General features: G+C 45.5%; 1 protein-coding gene across 1 annotated transcript in view; it reads left to right on the top strand.

Annotated features, from left to right (window-relative positions):
• The window catches only part of IGF2BP3 (insulin like growth factor 2 mRNA binding protein 3), a 105,338-nt gene that overhangs the window by 82,640 nt on the left and 5,933 nt on the right, over positions 1-16,765 (top strand). The window contains exons 7-12 of the mRNA XM_037136291.2: positions 2,811-2,945; positions 4,341-4,463; positions 6,570-6,705; positions 8,203-8,328; positions 14,899-15,015; positions 15,666-15,740. Coding sequence (XP_036992186.1) covers positions 2,811-2,945; positions 4,341-4,463; positions 6,570-6,705; positions 8,203-8,328; positions 14,899-15,015; positions 15,666-15,740 — 712 coding nt within the window. The remainder of the gene's footprint in view (positions 1-2,810; positions 2,946-4,340; positions 4,464-6,569; positions 6,706-8,202; positions 8,329-14,898; positions 15,016-15,665; positions 15,741-16,765) is intronic.

Raw genomic sequence — 16,765 nt, 5'->3', positions numbered from 1 at the left:
GTCTTCCGTGCGTGAGTGGCCAGAGGTTCCTGTGCGTTCCAACAGCAGGCTTAATTTTGCATTTAATTCAAATTGTACATGTACACAAATGAAAATAAAACAGTTACCTTTCATCTCACCCCAAAGTGTGGTTTTAAAGGAGAAATTTCCAGTGTCACCCCAATATAGTTAATTAATTAATTAAAGGTTGAAAAATAAAGAAGAAATCTTTTCAAGGTATGTACTACATTTTTTTCTGCAGAAGATCAATGACCTCTTACAGGTGTTGGTATCTGTAATTATACCACGTGTTTTTAAACAGCTATGTGATGTGGATATGCTGTTATCTAACCGTCTCTTTCTGGTGGGTCTTCTGAAGATCATCTCGATTTTCTTTCTGTCACAAATAGTGCCGCAGTGAACATTCCTGTGCTAGTGGTGGTTTGCACCCAGGGGTGACCTCCTTTCCACCAGGGACATTTGGCAACATTTGGAGGCAGTTTTGGTTGTCCCAGCTGGAAGAGGGAAGTGCCACAGGCACTGGTGGGCCGAGGCCAGGGTCGCCGCTAACCACTCTGTAACGCGTGGGACAGCCCCCCACACAGAGACCCAGCCTGGGCCTGCGCGTCAGTCGTGCCGGAGGTGAGAAAACACCACTCTCGGCACACGCGTGGGACTGCGTCTGTAGATGCTACCGGAAGTAGAATTTTAAAAAAGAATTTTTTATTTTTATTTTTAGAGGAGAGAGGGAGAAAAAGAGTGATGCGACAGAGAAACATTGAACAGCTCTCTTGCACACCTCTCTCTCTTCCACCCCCACATGGGCCCCAACCTGGAATCCTACTGTTACCGAACAAGAGGAGGTCCGAGGGAGGGGCAATACAATATTTGGCCCACCTAGGGATGCCCAAAACTGCTATACAACAGGGGCCCCTCCCAAAAACAAAATACTAAAATCTACTGGGCCCTTCTGTCCGCCGCCAATTGGAAAGACATCTCTTAATGCCAGAGATTTGTGAAAAGGAAACAAAATGTTTATTTAATGCTATTCAGGCCTAATGCCTCTACTAAAATACCAAAGTCCTTTAGGTTGTACACCTACACCCACACAGCGCTCCCTTCTCCCACTGTCCCAACTCCGGGTACCGTAAATCAGGAAAAGAGCACACGTCTGTATTGCAGGCTGCTGGCACCGTCAGCTGTGTCACTGTGCAGGATCTAGAGTTAATCCAAAGTACTGTGGTACCCTCTCATGAGTCCTTTGTACCCAGTTCCAGTCAAAGTCTCTGTTGCTTTTTAGGCCCCGTGGCCAAAGGGGCATCCCAAAGCCGCGTGGGCCTCTTCTACCAAAGCTGCAGGGGTCCGCACTCCACCAAAAGCATGTGGCTTTCTTCTTCACCTGGCTGCAGGGATCTCCATTCTGGCAAAGCTGCGTGGTTTTTCCCTTTCACCTGGGAAAGAGGGGGTCCACACCCTGCCAAAACCACGTGGCTCCCTCTTTCACCTCACCAAGAGGGGGTCCTCACTCTGCTGAAACCGCGTGGCTCTCTCCTCACCTGGGCAGTTCTCCCCTCATGTCCTGGAGCCAGTCTTTTCCAAGCTCTCACCCAGGCACCTCACTCAGGAGCGCAGCCCCTCGTTACCATTTTGAGTCCAAACCCTTCTCACTCAGGAGAGCAGCTCCTAGTTTCCATCCTGAGTCCCCGCCACAACCTTCTCATTCCGGAGTGCAGCTCTTAGTTCCCGCTAGTTCCTTCTCCCCGGCTCCAAACTTGGCCACTACTATTTAGCATATCTATGAAACCAGGTAAAGGTTATAGATATGTTAAATAACCATTCCAGAGGTTAGCTGCAAAACTGTTGCTATGGCCTGGCTCCATTCATCCCTTCCCCCTGGGGGGGGGGCGGTGAGGACATCTTATATGTCTCTCCAATATTTCTATACACTTTGAATTCTGGACACCTTTCTACATCTTTTTTTTGGGGAAGGGGCCCCCTGGCTGCACCCTGTATCACTACCTGCAGCACCTTACTTTGCAGGTCGATGCCCAAACTACTGAGCCATACCCGACAGTGCAGGAAGTAGAATTCTTGAGTCAAAGGCGATAAGCATTTTGGCTTTGATAAGTCCTGCCAGTTTGTTCTAACTCCCAACCCAAGTGTGGGTGTGCCCGGTTTATCCTTTCTAGCTTCATTATACTTAATTATGTCTATCAAAATATTGCAGGCCTGGAAAAGGAATATGCTTCATTTTCATTGGTGTGTATCTAATACTAGTGAGATTGGACAGTTTGCATGAATTAACTACTTGCTTTTCTTTGAAGTAGAATTGCCATCTCTCTGGGGTTTGTTGTAGACTTTCCTCTATGAAGGAGGCAAAGTGTAGGAGGAGCCTTGCGAAGGGAAGGCGGTGAGCAGTGTGGTCACATATAGTGAGGAGCACTGTGTAGAGTAAGAGGTTCGACCTGGTTTGTGGGATTCCTGCCACCGCTCTCTGGGCGCTGCTCCAGTTCCTGTTTGTTTTAGAGCAGAAGAAAGCCTTTGTCTGAACTTCAGCTCTTTGACACCAGGCGTTTGTTTTGTGCCATCAAACAAGGAAGCTTTAAGCAGAATGCAAAGATGTCCCTGCTTGGTCAGACTGAGGAAAGAGAGGGCGTGTTCCTGGAATTAACATTCCCCTCGGAGGCATCCTGTTGACAGTTTATCAGGAGTTTATGCTCTTGAGGGAAGTGACTCATCCTCTCTGCCCTGAAGTCCTGTGACCTTGTAAACTCGGTGGGGGATGCTTGCTCACAGCTGTCCCTTTCCTCTCTCCTGGTGCCCACTTCAAGAATCGATGTCCATCGCAAGGAGAATGCAGGGGCTGCTGAGAAGTCCATTACTATCCTTTCTACTCCTGAAGGCACCTCTGCGGCTTGTAAGTCGATTCTGGAGATTATGCATAAGGAAGCTCAAGATATAAAATTGTGAGTAAAGAGGTTGGAGAGGGCAATATCCGTGCTGTTTTATTTTGGGTGTCATGACACAGTTCTTGGGGTGATCGCTGTGCTCATTGAGCTATGGCGGTTGGCACCGCTGATTTGCTTGTAAAGCACAAGTCCTCAAGAGATTTGCATTTGTGTTTGGATATGAGGTGAGGGCGGTAATGAGGAAAGTCCACATGTAGAAGGTGGTGACTGGGGGACATGAGCCCATCTAAGGTCCAGGAAGTATCCCTGGGGTTCACCCAAGGCAGGACCTGATGCTCCTTCACTTTGAGCTGATGGGGGCTCCGTTCTTACTGTGTGCTCAGCCCCACCTGCAGCAGCAGGGCCTGTGGAGGTAGGGAAGCCCCTGATCTGGGGCTGAAATAACCTGGGGATTTATTTGGAAACGCCAGACTGGCACTCTTGGCTGTCTTTTCCACGGGAACTTTGAGTGGAGGTTGGGCTTTGTGCTGCTTTTAGCGTTCAGCGCAGTGCTGTGTGTAACATAGAATCCTGAGGAAGGTGCTGGAGTTAGCCTGGACCTAATCACCAGCATTAATGTGTAGGGAGCTTAGAGGTATATTAAATGTATTTCATTTATAAGGTGTTACATGGTGCTGTAAGATTATAATTCTTTTTTAGTATAGAGGGGGGAAAAAAGGAAAAAGCCTACCATCCAGATAACTTCAACGACATTTTTCCTTTTTATTGTTGTGTTTTTTCCATTACCATTTCCCCCCTTATACCCTCTTCCACCTCCACTTCCCAGCTGCCCCCCAGCCCCTGCCCACAAGTCACCACACTGTGGGATTCCTGCCTAGTCTTGATGTCTATGTCCGTGAGCCCTTTTTCTTTTTCCAGTGACATTTTTAAACAGTGATATGTGTGTGACTTGGAAATTCAGAAAGGTACAAAACGAGATGTGAACCCTCTCCCCTCGCCCTCCACCCCTGCTGCTCTTACTTACGTTCCTCCCCCAGAGGGTAACTAACTGCTATTGAGTTTCCTCTGTTTCCGTGTAAAAATTGTGCCTGCATTGCCAGGCATGTATTTTAAAATCCATGCTAAAATTATACTCTCTTGCATTTGTACACGTTCTGGGAGGTCAGGAATAAGAACTTGAGCAGGAGCAGTTTTCAGAGCTAACAAAAGGAAACAGTTTTTAAAAATTAACTTCTATCCAAATACATGTTAATGTTTTTTTTTTTACCTCCTCTGTTCATACATTGCTAGAATGTAGGCTAATGGTCAGCCAGTTTTAAAGTCTATACAGCATAATGCTTCCTGTATGGCAGGTAGGTAGGAAGTAAATGTTTAATGAATGAATATTGGCTTTTTACCCAAGAGTAGGTTCACTTACCCTGATTTAATGACCATTTTTTTTTTCATTTACAGCACGGAAGAGATTCCCTTGAAGATTTTAGCCCATAATAACTTTGTAGGCCGTCTTATTGGTAAGGAAGGAAGAAATCTTAAAAAAATTGAGCAGGACACAGACACTAAAATCACGATATCTCCGTAAGTGCTGCCTTGCTTTCTTATGAATTGGAAAGTTTTCAAGCACCGTGTTTAAGCTCTAGGTCCCACATTCCGCACAGCTCGTGCCACTCGGCAGCTGTCTGAGCTGGCCCGCACCCGCACTTGCACTTGGTTCCTTGTGCCCAGGCTGCCGTCCATGGTCGGTTTCTAACCCATATCAAAAGCATTAGCTGTTCCCACTAAAGACGCAGGGGCCAGTAAACACTTTACATTCCTGTTTTCTAGCTGAAGCTTTGGTCACATTTTCTGACACATTCTCCACAAATGGGTATATAGAGTCCAGTTTATTATCCATTGACGTGTAAGAAATTATCCCAACATTTGATAGCTTAAGACAATAGGAACGGTGTACTGGTCGCCTAGTTTCCATGGGGGAGGGTTTCAGGAGCAGCTTCACCGGCTGGTTCTGGCTCAGGCCTCCTGTCGCGGACAAGTCAGTGCTGGCTGTTGGCGTGAGGCCTCCGGTCCTCAGCACAGGGCTGCTTGGGGGGTCCTCATGACACGGCCGCTGTCTCCTTCCAGAGTGAGTGGTCCAGGAGACAGTGAGACAGAAGCGGCAGTGTCTTTATAGCAGAGGCTCAGAAGCCACACCCCATGGTCTCTTTGTGTTCAGGCAAGAGAGCTCTGTTCAGCGTGTGAGAGCGCACCAAGTGTCCGCAAATGCCCTGGAAGGAGTTGGGAAGGTTTTTCTTTTTCTGAGACTGACTGTCCTTAGTGTCCACCCAGAAAACAAGGTGGGAATAGATGGATGGACTAAGGAAGAATTGAGGGCACAGGTTGTTTATGGAACAAGGAGTTTTCAAAGGAGAAAGTCCTGCTTGATTGTAAAGAAAGAAAGAAAACCATAAAGTGGTAAATGGAACACATGACCCTACTCTGTCTCAAAGTTGACGCTCAGATAGGGGCGGGTTTTAAGTGAAAAAAAATCTCAAAAGCTATTCCAGAGCAGCTATTTTAAAAACCGTAATACTAAAGGTTGGCAGGGACAAGGCAGGTTGAAACTGGAAGTTGGAAATAGACTTCTTTAAGTAGTCGAAGACAAATAATGTGTAGATGTTTACATTTTTAGCAAGTTGGAGAAAAAAAGGTACGCTATCCTGTTCATTTGTCTCAAGTTGAGGTTAAGGTGTTCTGCTAGTTGTGACAGTGAGAATGGTAACTCTGGGAAAACGAAGGAGGGCGGAGCCAGTGTTCCATGGCCCTTCTGTGACTGTTCCCCACAGTGAGTATTGTAGCTCTTAGGGCTGCGGACTGGCTCCGTGGCAGGGGCCTCAGACGGCTTCGGTGTGGTTCCGAAGCTTCGGCGGGACCTGGTCGAGCAGGGAGTGTCTGACGCTTGCTGCTCCGTTCTGACGTTCAGTCTGAGTGGCGTCTAGGGGCCTTTTTTTTTTTTAATTTAGTCAAGATGGATTGAAAAATGTTAGGAGGAAAGAAATCCCTTTGAAAACTAAAAAAAACAAAAACAAAACATAAAAAAGAAAACAAAAAGATAGATTGGTTTACATTATTTCCTCTTGCCTACTTTGATCCAAATTCTAAAATCACTGGCGAAAAGGAAGTTCAGACACGTGAGCTCTGGTTCGCCCTTTCAGAGTGTTTCCATGCTGATTCCTTGCTTGGTGACCCAGAAAATGCAGTTGCGTGAGAATGCCGGTCATGCTTAGAATTGGCCGGTGCAGACTAGGAACATACTTATTAAAAGTTATGTGAATCTGATTCTTGGTGTCCACTAAAAATGTATCCCTCCAATCATTTTCTTCATATTTCACTGTTAATATTGTGAAAATGGTCCAACCTTAAGTGGTCAAGAAGTACACTGCGCTTAAAACATGAACTTAATTGCACTATTAACCTCCGGTGATTTTAACTGAGAAGGTATTGGGGGGGCGGGGGGTTCTCACCGGTAGGTTCATGGTTCTTGGATTCATCTCTTTGCAGGCTTACTCGTTTTTCAAGTCTAACCACCCACTTTACGTATTGCTAGCCTCCACAGTTGGGTTTTAATTGCCATCTGTGGCTGAACTCCTATTAACTGTCTTCCTCCAGTAATTTCCATTCTCTTTCTTTCCCCTTTTCAACCTGCAGACTGCAGGAACTGACGCTGTATAACCCGGAGCGCACAATTACAGTGAAGGGCAGCGTGGAGACCTGTGCCAAAGCCGAGGAAGAGATAATGAAGAAAATCAGGGAGTCTTATGAAAATGATATTGCTTCAATGAATGTTAGTTTGAATATGAAGGGCGTGTCTTTGATGAACAGTTAAAAGATGTGTTCGATTGCACTGATACCGATTTCTTTAAGGGTGTCATCATTTGACGTAGGTTCTCATTGATTTTTAGCACCCTAGGGAGTTCCCTGGGAGAGTTGGGAAGACCCAGGCTTCACATTAGGCTTGGCGATCTCTGTGATTTTAGCAAATCATTTAGTCTTTGAAACTTAGTTTCCTGACCTGTGAGTTAAGGCTAATACCCACCTTAAAGAGGTTAGTGTCTCCTGTGCAATGTTAATTTGAGGGAGATCAGTACAGTAGAGATAAGAGCCTCAGAGGTATGTGAACTGCAGCTCCATTCTCTTGGACAACTTACTTGATCTTGGTGTCAGTTTCCTCATCTGTAAAATGGGACTACTGCTTATACTGCATGCCTGTTAGAATTACAGTAGGTAGCAGTACGTGTAAAAGCTATTATTATGAATACGAATTTAAAATTTGGTTACTTAGAAATAGGAATAAATAACGTGTAGTGCAGCTAAGACAGAAGTGAATTGCTGACGTCCTTCATGGATGGAATGGTGCCGATGACACAGCATTTGCAAAGCTCATCTTGAATTTTCAAGTGAATGATTGGAAAAAAAAAGTCCTCAATTGGGCCTGTCATCGGAAACATTATACTTGAAAGAAGGGACACGAGAAAATGGTATTACCATGGTGAGAGCTTACACTGCAAATCACCTCCCGCACTTGACCGCCTGCCCACCTGCCCACCTGCACAGTGTCGTTCATTGCCCGTCCACATGTCCGCGGTAACTGGGAGTAAGTCCAACTCCGTGGGCCTTTTTGAAATATTCTCAAGTATGCTCAAATCTCAGCTTTCTAATCTCCATCTCACTTCCTCAACCCTTACGACATTAAATCAAAACAAAATCCCGTCTGGCTCCTGGATCCACTCCAAACATAACTTTAATTGTAGTGGTTCCGTGCGGATAGGACCTGGTTTCTGAAGGGCTTGACTTTGCCTCGGGCCTTTAGACCCGGGACCACCAGGCATTATCCATAAGGAAGGCTCTCCTAGTGGCTGGTTCTCTGTCTGTGGTTTGCTTTTCAGTGAACAAACTTGTTTACTGGCTTCTTCAACTACAGCGTGGTTCTGCCTGTATTTTTTGTGGGCTTATAGGATGGAGCGCCTGTTTGTCTTGAGCTCTATGAGCTGCTGCTCATCCATAAAGCACAGGAAGGCTCTGTCCCTTTGAGAAACTGTGGCTTCAGATCAAGGAGGTGGCAAACAAGCCCATGGATTTTAAAATACAAGAAATACAAACATATAAACTATATGCTCCAGTGTGGACACAGGAAACATCTGCTTTGTTCTAAAATTTGTGTCAAATGACTTTTTTTTTTTTTTTTTTACTGGACAGGAGGTCACAATCTGAATATTGTCACTTACAAAACGATCACTTATACTTTGAATTGTAAAATGAAGGGACCCTTTTACCATTGCAGCTTCAAGCACATTTAATTCCCGGATTAAATCTGAATGCCTTGGGTCTGTTCCCGCCCACGTCAGGGATGCCACCTCCCGCCTCGGGGCCCCCGTCGGCCATGACTCCTCCGTACCCACAGTTTGAGGTAAGAGGCTGGGCTGTGGCTTTCCTTGCGGTTGAGCAGGACACAGCCAGACTTTGTTAAGCCTTTGAGTGGTGTGACGTGAGATGTTTTTGTGGGGAAGATCTTCATGTGAAACCTGGTTCCCATGCGATCTGGCATTGGTTTAGGGCCAGCACATGCTTTCTGGGTCTCGTTAATAGAACCTTCTCATCGACCCCTTTAGTAGCATGGGTGGGAATCACCACTTTTGGTGTTTGGGGTGGTAGAGTTGCCAGTGAGTGCTTTCAGATGTCAAAAGTTCAAGACTTTGGGGTGAGGGGAAGAGGTTATCTGTTTTTAAATAATGAAGAAAAGGATTTTTAAAGGGCTTCCTTCATCTTTTTCACCTGGAAGTTAATTGCTTTGAAAGGTTAGTAAGGATGACATAGCTTTTTTTTTTCCCCCATTTTGAGTGCTCTTAATAAATACGATGTTTTAGAGGTTTTATTTATTGGTTTTTAGAGAGAGAGGAAGGGAAGGAGAGAGTGAGGGAGAGAAACATCCATCAGTTGCCTCTCACACTCCCGGACCATCTTTCACCCAGTGGATTTAATACCCACTGCTGAGGTTTGCCCGGGTCATGTGTTACTGTCTTCCTTTACATTTCTCAGTGGACAATCCCCTATAAAGTGCAGCTTTCTCTACTCCCTGTCTTCAGGGGGGGAAATGGTTTCTGTTAATTACATTAGAATTTCCCCAGACCTCTTGAATTAGAATGCCCCCTCCCTCAGACCTCGGTAGGGATTAGGGACGAGACCCAACATCAGTATCCTGGAGAACTCCACGATGACTCCAATGTGTAACCAAGGTTAACAACAGCTGCTCTGTTTCTTAACTGGGTCAGAGCCCGTGCCCCACCTTGGTCTTAAAGGAATCAAAATCTCAGTAGAAGTAGATAGAAGCTTAGAAACTTGTGGTTTTATAAAGGTCATTCGGACCTTTTTGTTAACTATTCACTGTCGAGAACTGTGGTTCTGGAAAGAATGTTCACTAGTCTGTGGAGGGTGGACTTAAATCTTGGAAAGAACATCTCCTATCAAGACTAACGTGTGGGAGATAATATTTAGGATAAGCATAAACACACCACTCCTATACGTCCCTTTTTCTAACTTGTTTGAGGCTTCACTTTAAAGTGTAGTGAAAAACCTCACCCGCTTTTCTCTCACCACCTGTCATTCCAACTTGTAGGCAACTATCAGGCCAAAACTGCCTTGGGATGCTGCCATATGTCTGTTTTCATGCTTCTAAATGCGTTTTGGCATGCTGTATTATCAGGATTAGGGTTGGCTGGGTGTTTGGAGTTAAAAAATGTGGTCTAAATGAATTTTCCTTTTTTAAGAGAAGAGTTGAAGGGTAGGTAATGTGAGTAGTTCTGGTGGTAGTTCTGCTGTATCCGGTAGGACTGGTGCTCCTATTGGCTTAGCAAACTGCCCCCTGGGCCAGGATGACTGCTCAAGCTCCAGCCATCGAGTCTGACTCCAGCCAGCAGGAAGGATGAAGGATCAAAAATCAGCAGCCACCTCACTTAAGGGCACTGCTTGAGGATAGCTTTTCACACTTCCACGGGGACCTGGTTTGCTAGACCATAACACCTGACCACTTCCACCTGCAAGGGAAGCCGGGAAACTGAAGCTATAACCAGATGAATAGATGTTGGGGGTGGCTGTTTGGCTCTCCCCCCTGGATTTAGCAGTGTTACAAATTTAAGGGGTCTCTCAGAGCTTGGAAGAGAGAAGGTAAGCTTTTAAGGTCTTCTCCCACCCCACCCCACACCCCCCAAAAAAGAGACTAAATTAATTCCGGAAAAAATTCCATATTCCAATTCCACTCCAGCAGATTATTTTCATCTAATAAAGAGAAAATTCTGTTTTCAAAGAATTATACTATCGCTGGATACCAGTTAGAGTGAAATCTACTTCCAACTAACTGTCAGGAACTTCTCTGGTTTAATGTTTCAGAGAACAATTCTTTCACCAGTTTTTGTTAGTATATAGCTTCATGGGGGAGGAATACTTAGTTGGAATAGCTTTGCCTTCACAGTATATTAGTGGACTTTGTTCTTTTTCTAAACCCAGATTACTAATAAGTGGTCACCACTCTTTGAAACACAAACTGACTATTGTTTTTTTTTTAAGGCAGTAGTTAAATTTGCCAAAGCTTTATCTTTTTTTGCTTACCAGTTCTTCTTATAGCCCTTTTATTCCCTCGGGCTTCACTTTTCTTCTCGCTGAAGAACATAATGTTGAAGGTCTGTGATGGTTTTTAAAACCTGAGCGAGAGAATGCAAAGGCTGGCAGGTCTGAGCGTTGTCCTTTACCAGGATCAGGCGTCCAGGCTGCTGCTGAGAAGCTTGCTGCTCCTTAGAAAACCAGGTCACTTACTAAGATCACCTCTTTATCCTTGATGCCCTGCAGGTTAGTGGTAAATTTCCTTTACTTTAAGTGTACGTTGCCTGGCAAGCATCAGGTTTTGATAACTAAATGTTTCAAAAAAGCTGACACTTTTTATGTACTGCTTCCTCTTTCTTTTAGAGTTGTTTAATTTTTTTCACCTCCTGTTTTCTCACTCTGCTTTGTAACATGAAAGGAGAATGGATGCAACTTGTCTCTGGATAAAGCCTTTGCCTCTGTTCCATTCCAGAACTTTGCCCACCTCTCCCCCCTGCAACATACCCTTCTTCCTGGAACCTGCCAGGTTGATTTTTCCCATAGAGCCAGAGAGTTGGTTCTCCCAACAGACAAAAAGTCTGTAGTTCCTGCCTAGCAGCTGGCTCATGCAGTACTTAATTGGCAAACTTCGAGTTTATAAATGACAGGAAATGCTCCTTTCAGAAATGCTCGAATAGGAGGGAAGAGGCAATTGGCAGCCAGTGAGCAGAGCAAGAGCCAGAACTGGCACAGAGCAACTTCCACACAGCGACATCCACAGCCTGATGGTGTTGGCAGCTCGCTTCTGGGTTGGCGGGAGTGAGCCCGAGCGAGGGCTGTTGTCTTAATTTTGGTAGCACCTTTGGAGTCTTCTCAGAAGTCTCCAAAATAATAGCATAACCTTAAAATTGCTAACTTCTACTTACGAAAGAGGCAAGAAAAGTGAGCAAGCAGTTCCTTGTGTCTTAGCTAGTTCGAGGTGTTCTTTAAGAATCAAAATACAGCCTGAAAGGGATTTTGGAATTGGCTGTTCATGGAGTCTCCTAGTCCACCTTCGGGTTTCTTACTGTGGGTGCCAGCTCTTGTGCCAGTAAACAATTGCAAAGTAAAGAATTCCTTGCTCACATTTGTACCTTTAAGGGGCCTTGATTACTTGTTGTGGGGGAAAAGGTTATTTGCCTTTTTTTTCTTAAGACTTCAATATTCTTTTCAGGTCATGGGATTGAGTAACCATAATTCCAGTTCCAGACCAAAATCCACTAAAACAAAACAAACAAAACAAAAAACCCAGGAGTATCTATTTTACAAACCCAAGGGAAACCCTGGCATCCCTCCAGGTCCCGGAGGCTGTTCTTGTTGGCTGGCATGCGTGTCTCCATGCCTTTGTGCTGTCTTCGATTCTGTTCCCCGCAAAGTAAATACACTTAACCTGACTGTTTACTCATTCTTGTATCTCCTCACGATAGATGATTAGGAATTACTCAATTGGCAGACTTCACCAGTTATGCAGACTTTCATTTGAGCAGCTTTGTTCTTTTGTTTTTTCAACCTATAACACAGAGTCTGCCAGCAAGTCCAGAGGAAGTTTTGCCGATAGGCATCTGGCAGAAATCCACTGGGAAGTAGCCTGTGTCCTGTGAATATCCTTCACCCCTGAAGGGTTAGGAAAAAGAGTTCGAAATAATGCAGCTGAGCATTAACTTAAATGCAAAGAATGTGTAACAGAAAGGCCTGTGCTGATGAGGTTCATTCAAGCTCCATCTCGGAGACTTAAAAGGACAAGGCTTATCATAACCCATTGTTCGGGCTTTCGTTTTATAAGTAAACACTAAGTTATCTGCTGTGCTGCATTGCGCGTAAGAACCATCTGTGCCAGAGAGAGCGCCAGTGTAACAACCGCCGAGTGGATGGGATGTTTGCGTGAGGAGTATTCCCAGGGGGAAAGTTCCTTGAAAAGGAATCTGTCATCGGGGAGATGACTGGTGGATACGGAACGGGAGCAAAGGGAATTGGGCGATGCTCAGAAATGTCTTCATCAAGCGTTAGACCTCTGATGAGTCAAGTTTCACAAAGGTGCCGTTGCCCAGGGCGCACATCGCTGTCAGCCGGCCGAGGGCCCCACCCCTGGCGTGCGTGGTCTGCCTCGCTCCAGTGCTGCTTATAGTCAACAGGTTCTGCTGCTTCTGTTTTCACCCGAGTGCGGAACATTTTCCTCACTATATGCTGATTCTCCTGGCGTCTGCCCCTTCTGTTTGTCAGAGTTTGGTCCTTTGGACCCTTCTCTACTGATCACCACTCCTTTTCCAAACTTCACACAACTTTTCTCTTCAATGTATTTTCTGTGTTTTTTTTTTTTAAAGAAAATATTTATTTATTTTTAGAGAGAGGGGAAGGGAAGGAGAAAGAGAGGGAGAGAAATATCAATGTGATTGCCTCTCGCATGCCCCCTACTGGGGGCCTGGCTGTATCCCAGGCATGTGCTCCGACTGGGAATCGAACTGGTGACCTTTTGGTTCGACTCCTGTGCTCAATCCACTGAGCTACACCAGCCAGGGTTGAAATGTATTTTCTTAATCTTCGTATTGGATTTGTTACCTCTTGTACCCCACTCCCAACCACACAAATGAACAAAACAGATGTATCACTAGCCTTTCATCACTGTGGTGCATAGATTATTTCGCTTCTGTTCAGCTGCTGAGGCTACAGCCCAGTTCTGCCTCGCAGCTCCTCTCCGGGCGGCAGTGGTCTTCAGCACCGTCTGGGCTGAGACGCGTGCACGGGCTGCGCCGGCTGCACACCTGAGGCTGGTTGGTGCCTGCCAGTCATCCTCTGAGGACACTCGGAGGTTGCTCTCTGGGATCAGTCACTGGAAGAGTAGTTTCTATGAAGCAAATTAATCATTTTTCTCTTACAGTCATGGTAAATCATGCAACTGATTTTTTTCCTTTTTAATTACCTGCTAGGAAGCTTAGGTCAATTTGTATAATAGTACCATTTCTGGCTTCATCTTGTCTTGTCTGTTCAGGTCCCTATGCTTTTATTTCTTTACTTCCCGTGTTTCGTATCTTTCTAGGTTATGTGTGCTTTGTATGCAGCATAGAATCTTTCTGGAACAAGGCCCCCAAAACAAAGAATTATACAGACATGGCAAAATACAATGAGACAGACATCTGGGCAAGTTACAAACTAGATTTAGGCTGACCATTTAAAAGGTCTTTATCACTGTCAGACACTTGCCCCGCAAATATAAATATATGTATATTTCAGAAGAACATGATATGAATGTTCAGTGACATAAAATATTTAGATCCTATCTGTACTTTTAAAAGTTGGTTAAAATCAATGTAGGAGTTTTAATAGTAAGGAGCAAAATGACAAAATAGATGCTAACATTGAACACAGGTTCTGTGTGTGTGTGTGTGTGTAATGCTTACCTGAGGACATGCTTCTTGATTTTAGAGAGAGGGAGAGGGGAAAAACATTGATGTGTGAGAGAAACATTGATCCGTTGCCTCTTGCACACGCCCCAACTGGGGACCAAACCCACAACCTAGGCATGTGTCCTGCCTAGGAATTGAACCCATGACCTTTCAGTTTACGGGACTCGCTCCAACAACTAAGCCACACTGTCCAGTGCTTGGACACAGTTTATGGTCATTCTGTCTAGTTATTTAAATAGGCTTTACCATGTCCCTCTGGAATAAGTGGTACGTGGCTACTGCACAACCCCCGGCAGGCTGTGAGGTACGGTGCTTTCCTAAGAGGCACCGTGTTTCTGACTTAGAAACACCGAAAAATGAAGTCGTTTCATTTGGTGTCACTCACTGATAAATAGCAACAGAAGTCACCTGACCAAGCCGGACGGGACCGGCCCTTGTACAGATCTCCACGGTCAAGAGCTGAGTGATAAGGCAAAGCCTTCTGGCGTTTATTCCAAGAATGCTTGTAGAACTACAAGACGACTGTATTTAGCTGACAACTGTGTTGAGTGTGTGATGACATCCTGGGAAACATAGGGAACACCAGAGAAATACCAAGCCGTAAAGAACACAGTGTATCTATGTCTATAGTTGCTGTGTTTTTCCTAAGTGTGAAAGGCATGGTTTGAACTAAAATAATTCCACCCTTTTAATATAATGACTAGGATAAATATATTAGCATGGTAATTTGGAAATATGTCAGTTTTAAGTGGTCACGCTCTGACCGAGCATTGCATATGCTTTCAGGATGAGTATATGAGATCTTCTCGCCCTGTTATGTGTAAACTCATGTCATCTTACTGTGGTGTTTCTCCTGAAAGAATCCTGACGTTCCTGCTGCATGCGAATGCCCCATCCCTCTGCCGATGCTAACAGCCCTGTTTGTATCCAGTAAGCAAGAGTGCCCTGTGTTTCTTTTCCGACAGCAATCAGAAACCGAGACGGTTCATCTGTTCATCCCAGCCTTATCTGTCGGGGCCATTATCGGCAAGCAGGGGCAGCACATCAAACAGCTTTCTCGCTTTGCAGGAGCTTCTATTAAGGTACTCTTTCTGCCAACTGTGGCTGTCCTGGTGCTTTAAAGAGTCAGTGACAGAAACATGAGTCATCTCACCACCTAGTATGAACTGAAGTTGCAGTCTATCCTGAGATTACATAGTTTATTCCATATTAATGTTAGTTTATTTCAGATGCTACTGCAGTGACCATAGTTTGGAGCTGTTTACCAGTTAGTTGTCTTAAATCATGAACAGTTTCTTGGACACACAGGAAGCTTGGGGGGTTCTGATCCATGAGGGCCAAGACCACCTGAGTACCGGTGGTACAGTGGGGCACGGGCAGAGGAGACGCAGACCCAGCTCCCCCTCCAGCTCTATCAGCCGTGCGTCCCCGGGCCTGGTGATCAGCTTCTCCAGCCTTCAGTTTGCCCATACATGAAGGAGAGGCAGTACACCCTATCAGGTTGTAGTGAGGATGAGCGGAGGGACTGCAGACGGACTTTTACATCAGGACCAGGTACAGTGTCAAGACAGGTGTGTGGCAGGAGCCACTACTAATAAACCCAAGTTAATCACTGCCTCTTTGTAACTTCCTTCCAGAAGCCTTTCATTCTACACTTCTGTCAGGCTTGTTAGCGGAACTTCTCTGTCACCGCCACCTGACAGTATCGTAACCCCTCGATGGTCTGTTACAGATTGCTCCAGCTGAAGCTCCCGATGCTAAAGTGAGGATGGTGATTATCACCGGGCCGCCAGAGGCCCAGTTCAAGGTATGTGCGGTGGAGTCGGTGCACGGGCAACGGAGGAATGGATGCGGGGACTGAACGCCTTCTTTTCAGGACCTCCATGGCCTGGCTGCTCCCTTACGTGGATCTCGTACCCAGTAGAAACAGTTTCTCCCTGGACATTCCTAAGACTAAGAACTGAGTGGAAGCACAACCCAAATTGCATTTCAAAAGTAAACCAAAAGGCTTTAATTTCGAGAGTTCTGCGGGGGTTGTTGGACTTGGATTTACCTGTCTCCCCGAAAGAGCATTTGCTCAATGCCTCGTTCTCGTATGTGAACGGGAGACCTTAAGACGGAACCTTACAAAGCTGCCCGGTTAATATGCCTTGGAAAACTTGTTCCCTAATTGTTCTTGTCCCTGAGAAGCCTTAACCTGGCATTAAAATGCTCCCCTTTCATCTCACCCTCAGAGTAACTCTTACTCTCCTTATCCGTAGTTTGTTGCCCCATGGAGCTACTCTACCCCTTCACATTTTAGAGGCTCTTGTGGCATTTGTCCTGGTGAACCACTGCTCACCTGTGGGGGGGGGCTTTGGAACTGGAATACATCACATGTTACTGAAAGGCGGTGCAGCTGGGTGGTGAAGAGCAGACACTGGGCCGCCTGGCTGCTAGTTCAACCCCCAGCTCTACCGTTTACCAGCTTGTGACCTTGTGCAAGCTACTTAACCTCTCTCTTGCTAGTTCCTCATCCATAAAACGGGGATTTAATGTTTAAACCATAGACAGGTGCTTAGAATGGTGCCTGACACGAATAAAGGTGGCACAAGACAGATATGGTGGCGGTGGTACTCGGCAGACTCGGGGAGCTCAGACTGAGACCCTGCCAAATCCTCAAGTTCACAAATCGTGCCTTTGAGTAGGAGATTTCTCCTATACGACTTAGTGGCCTTGTCATCAGTAAAAAGCAACTACTGAATTCTGATGAAACCACTGTATCCAAAATCCCTGTCATATTCCTACCACTTCGCTGCTGTGGACAGGACGACCCTTAAACTTAAACCTTAG

This window comes from Artibeus jamaicensis, unplaced genomic scaffold (assembly GCF_021234435.1).
Source record: "Artibeus jamaicensis isolate MK-2021 breed Jamaican fruit bat unplaced genomic scaffold, CSHL_Jam_final contig_3230, whole genome shotgun sequence".
In the NCBI taxonomy this organism is placed as follows: Eukaryota; Metazoa; Chordata; class Mammalia; order Chiroptera; family Phyllostomidae; genus Artibeus; species Artibeus jamaicensis.
This window is presented reverse-complemented; position numbering and strand designations above follow the sequence as displayed.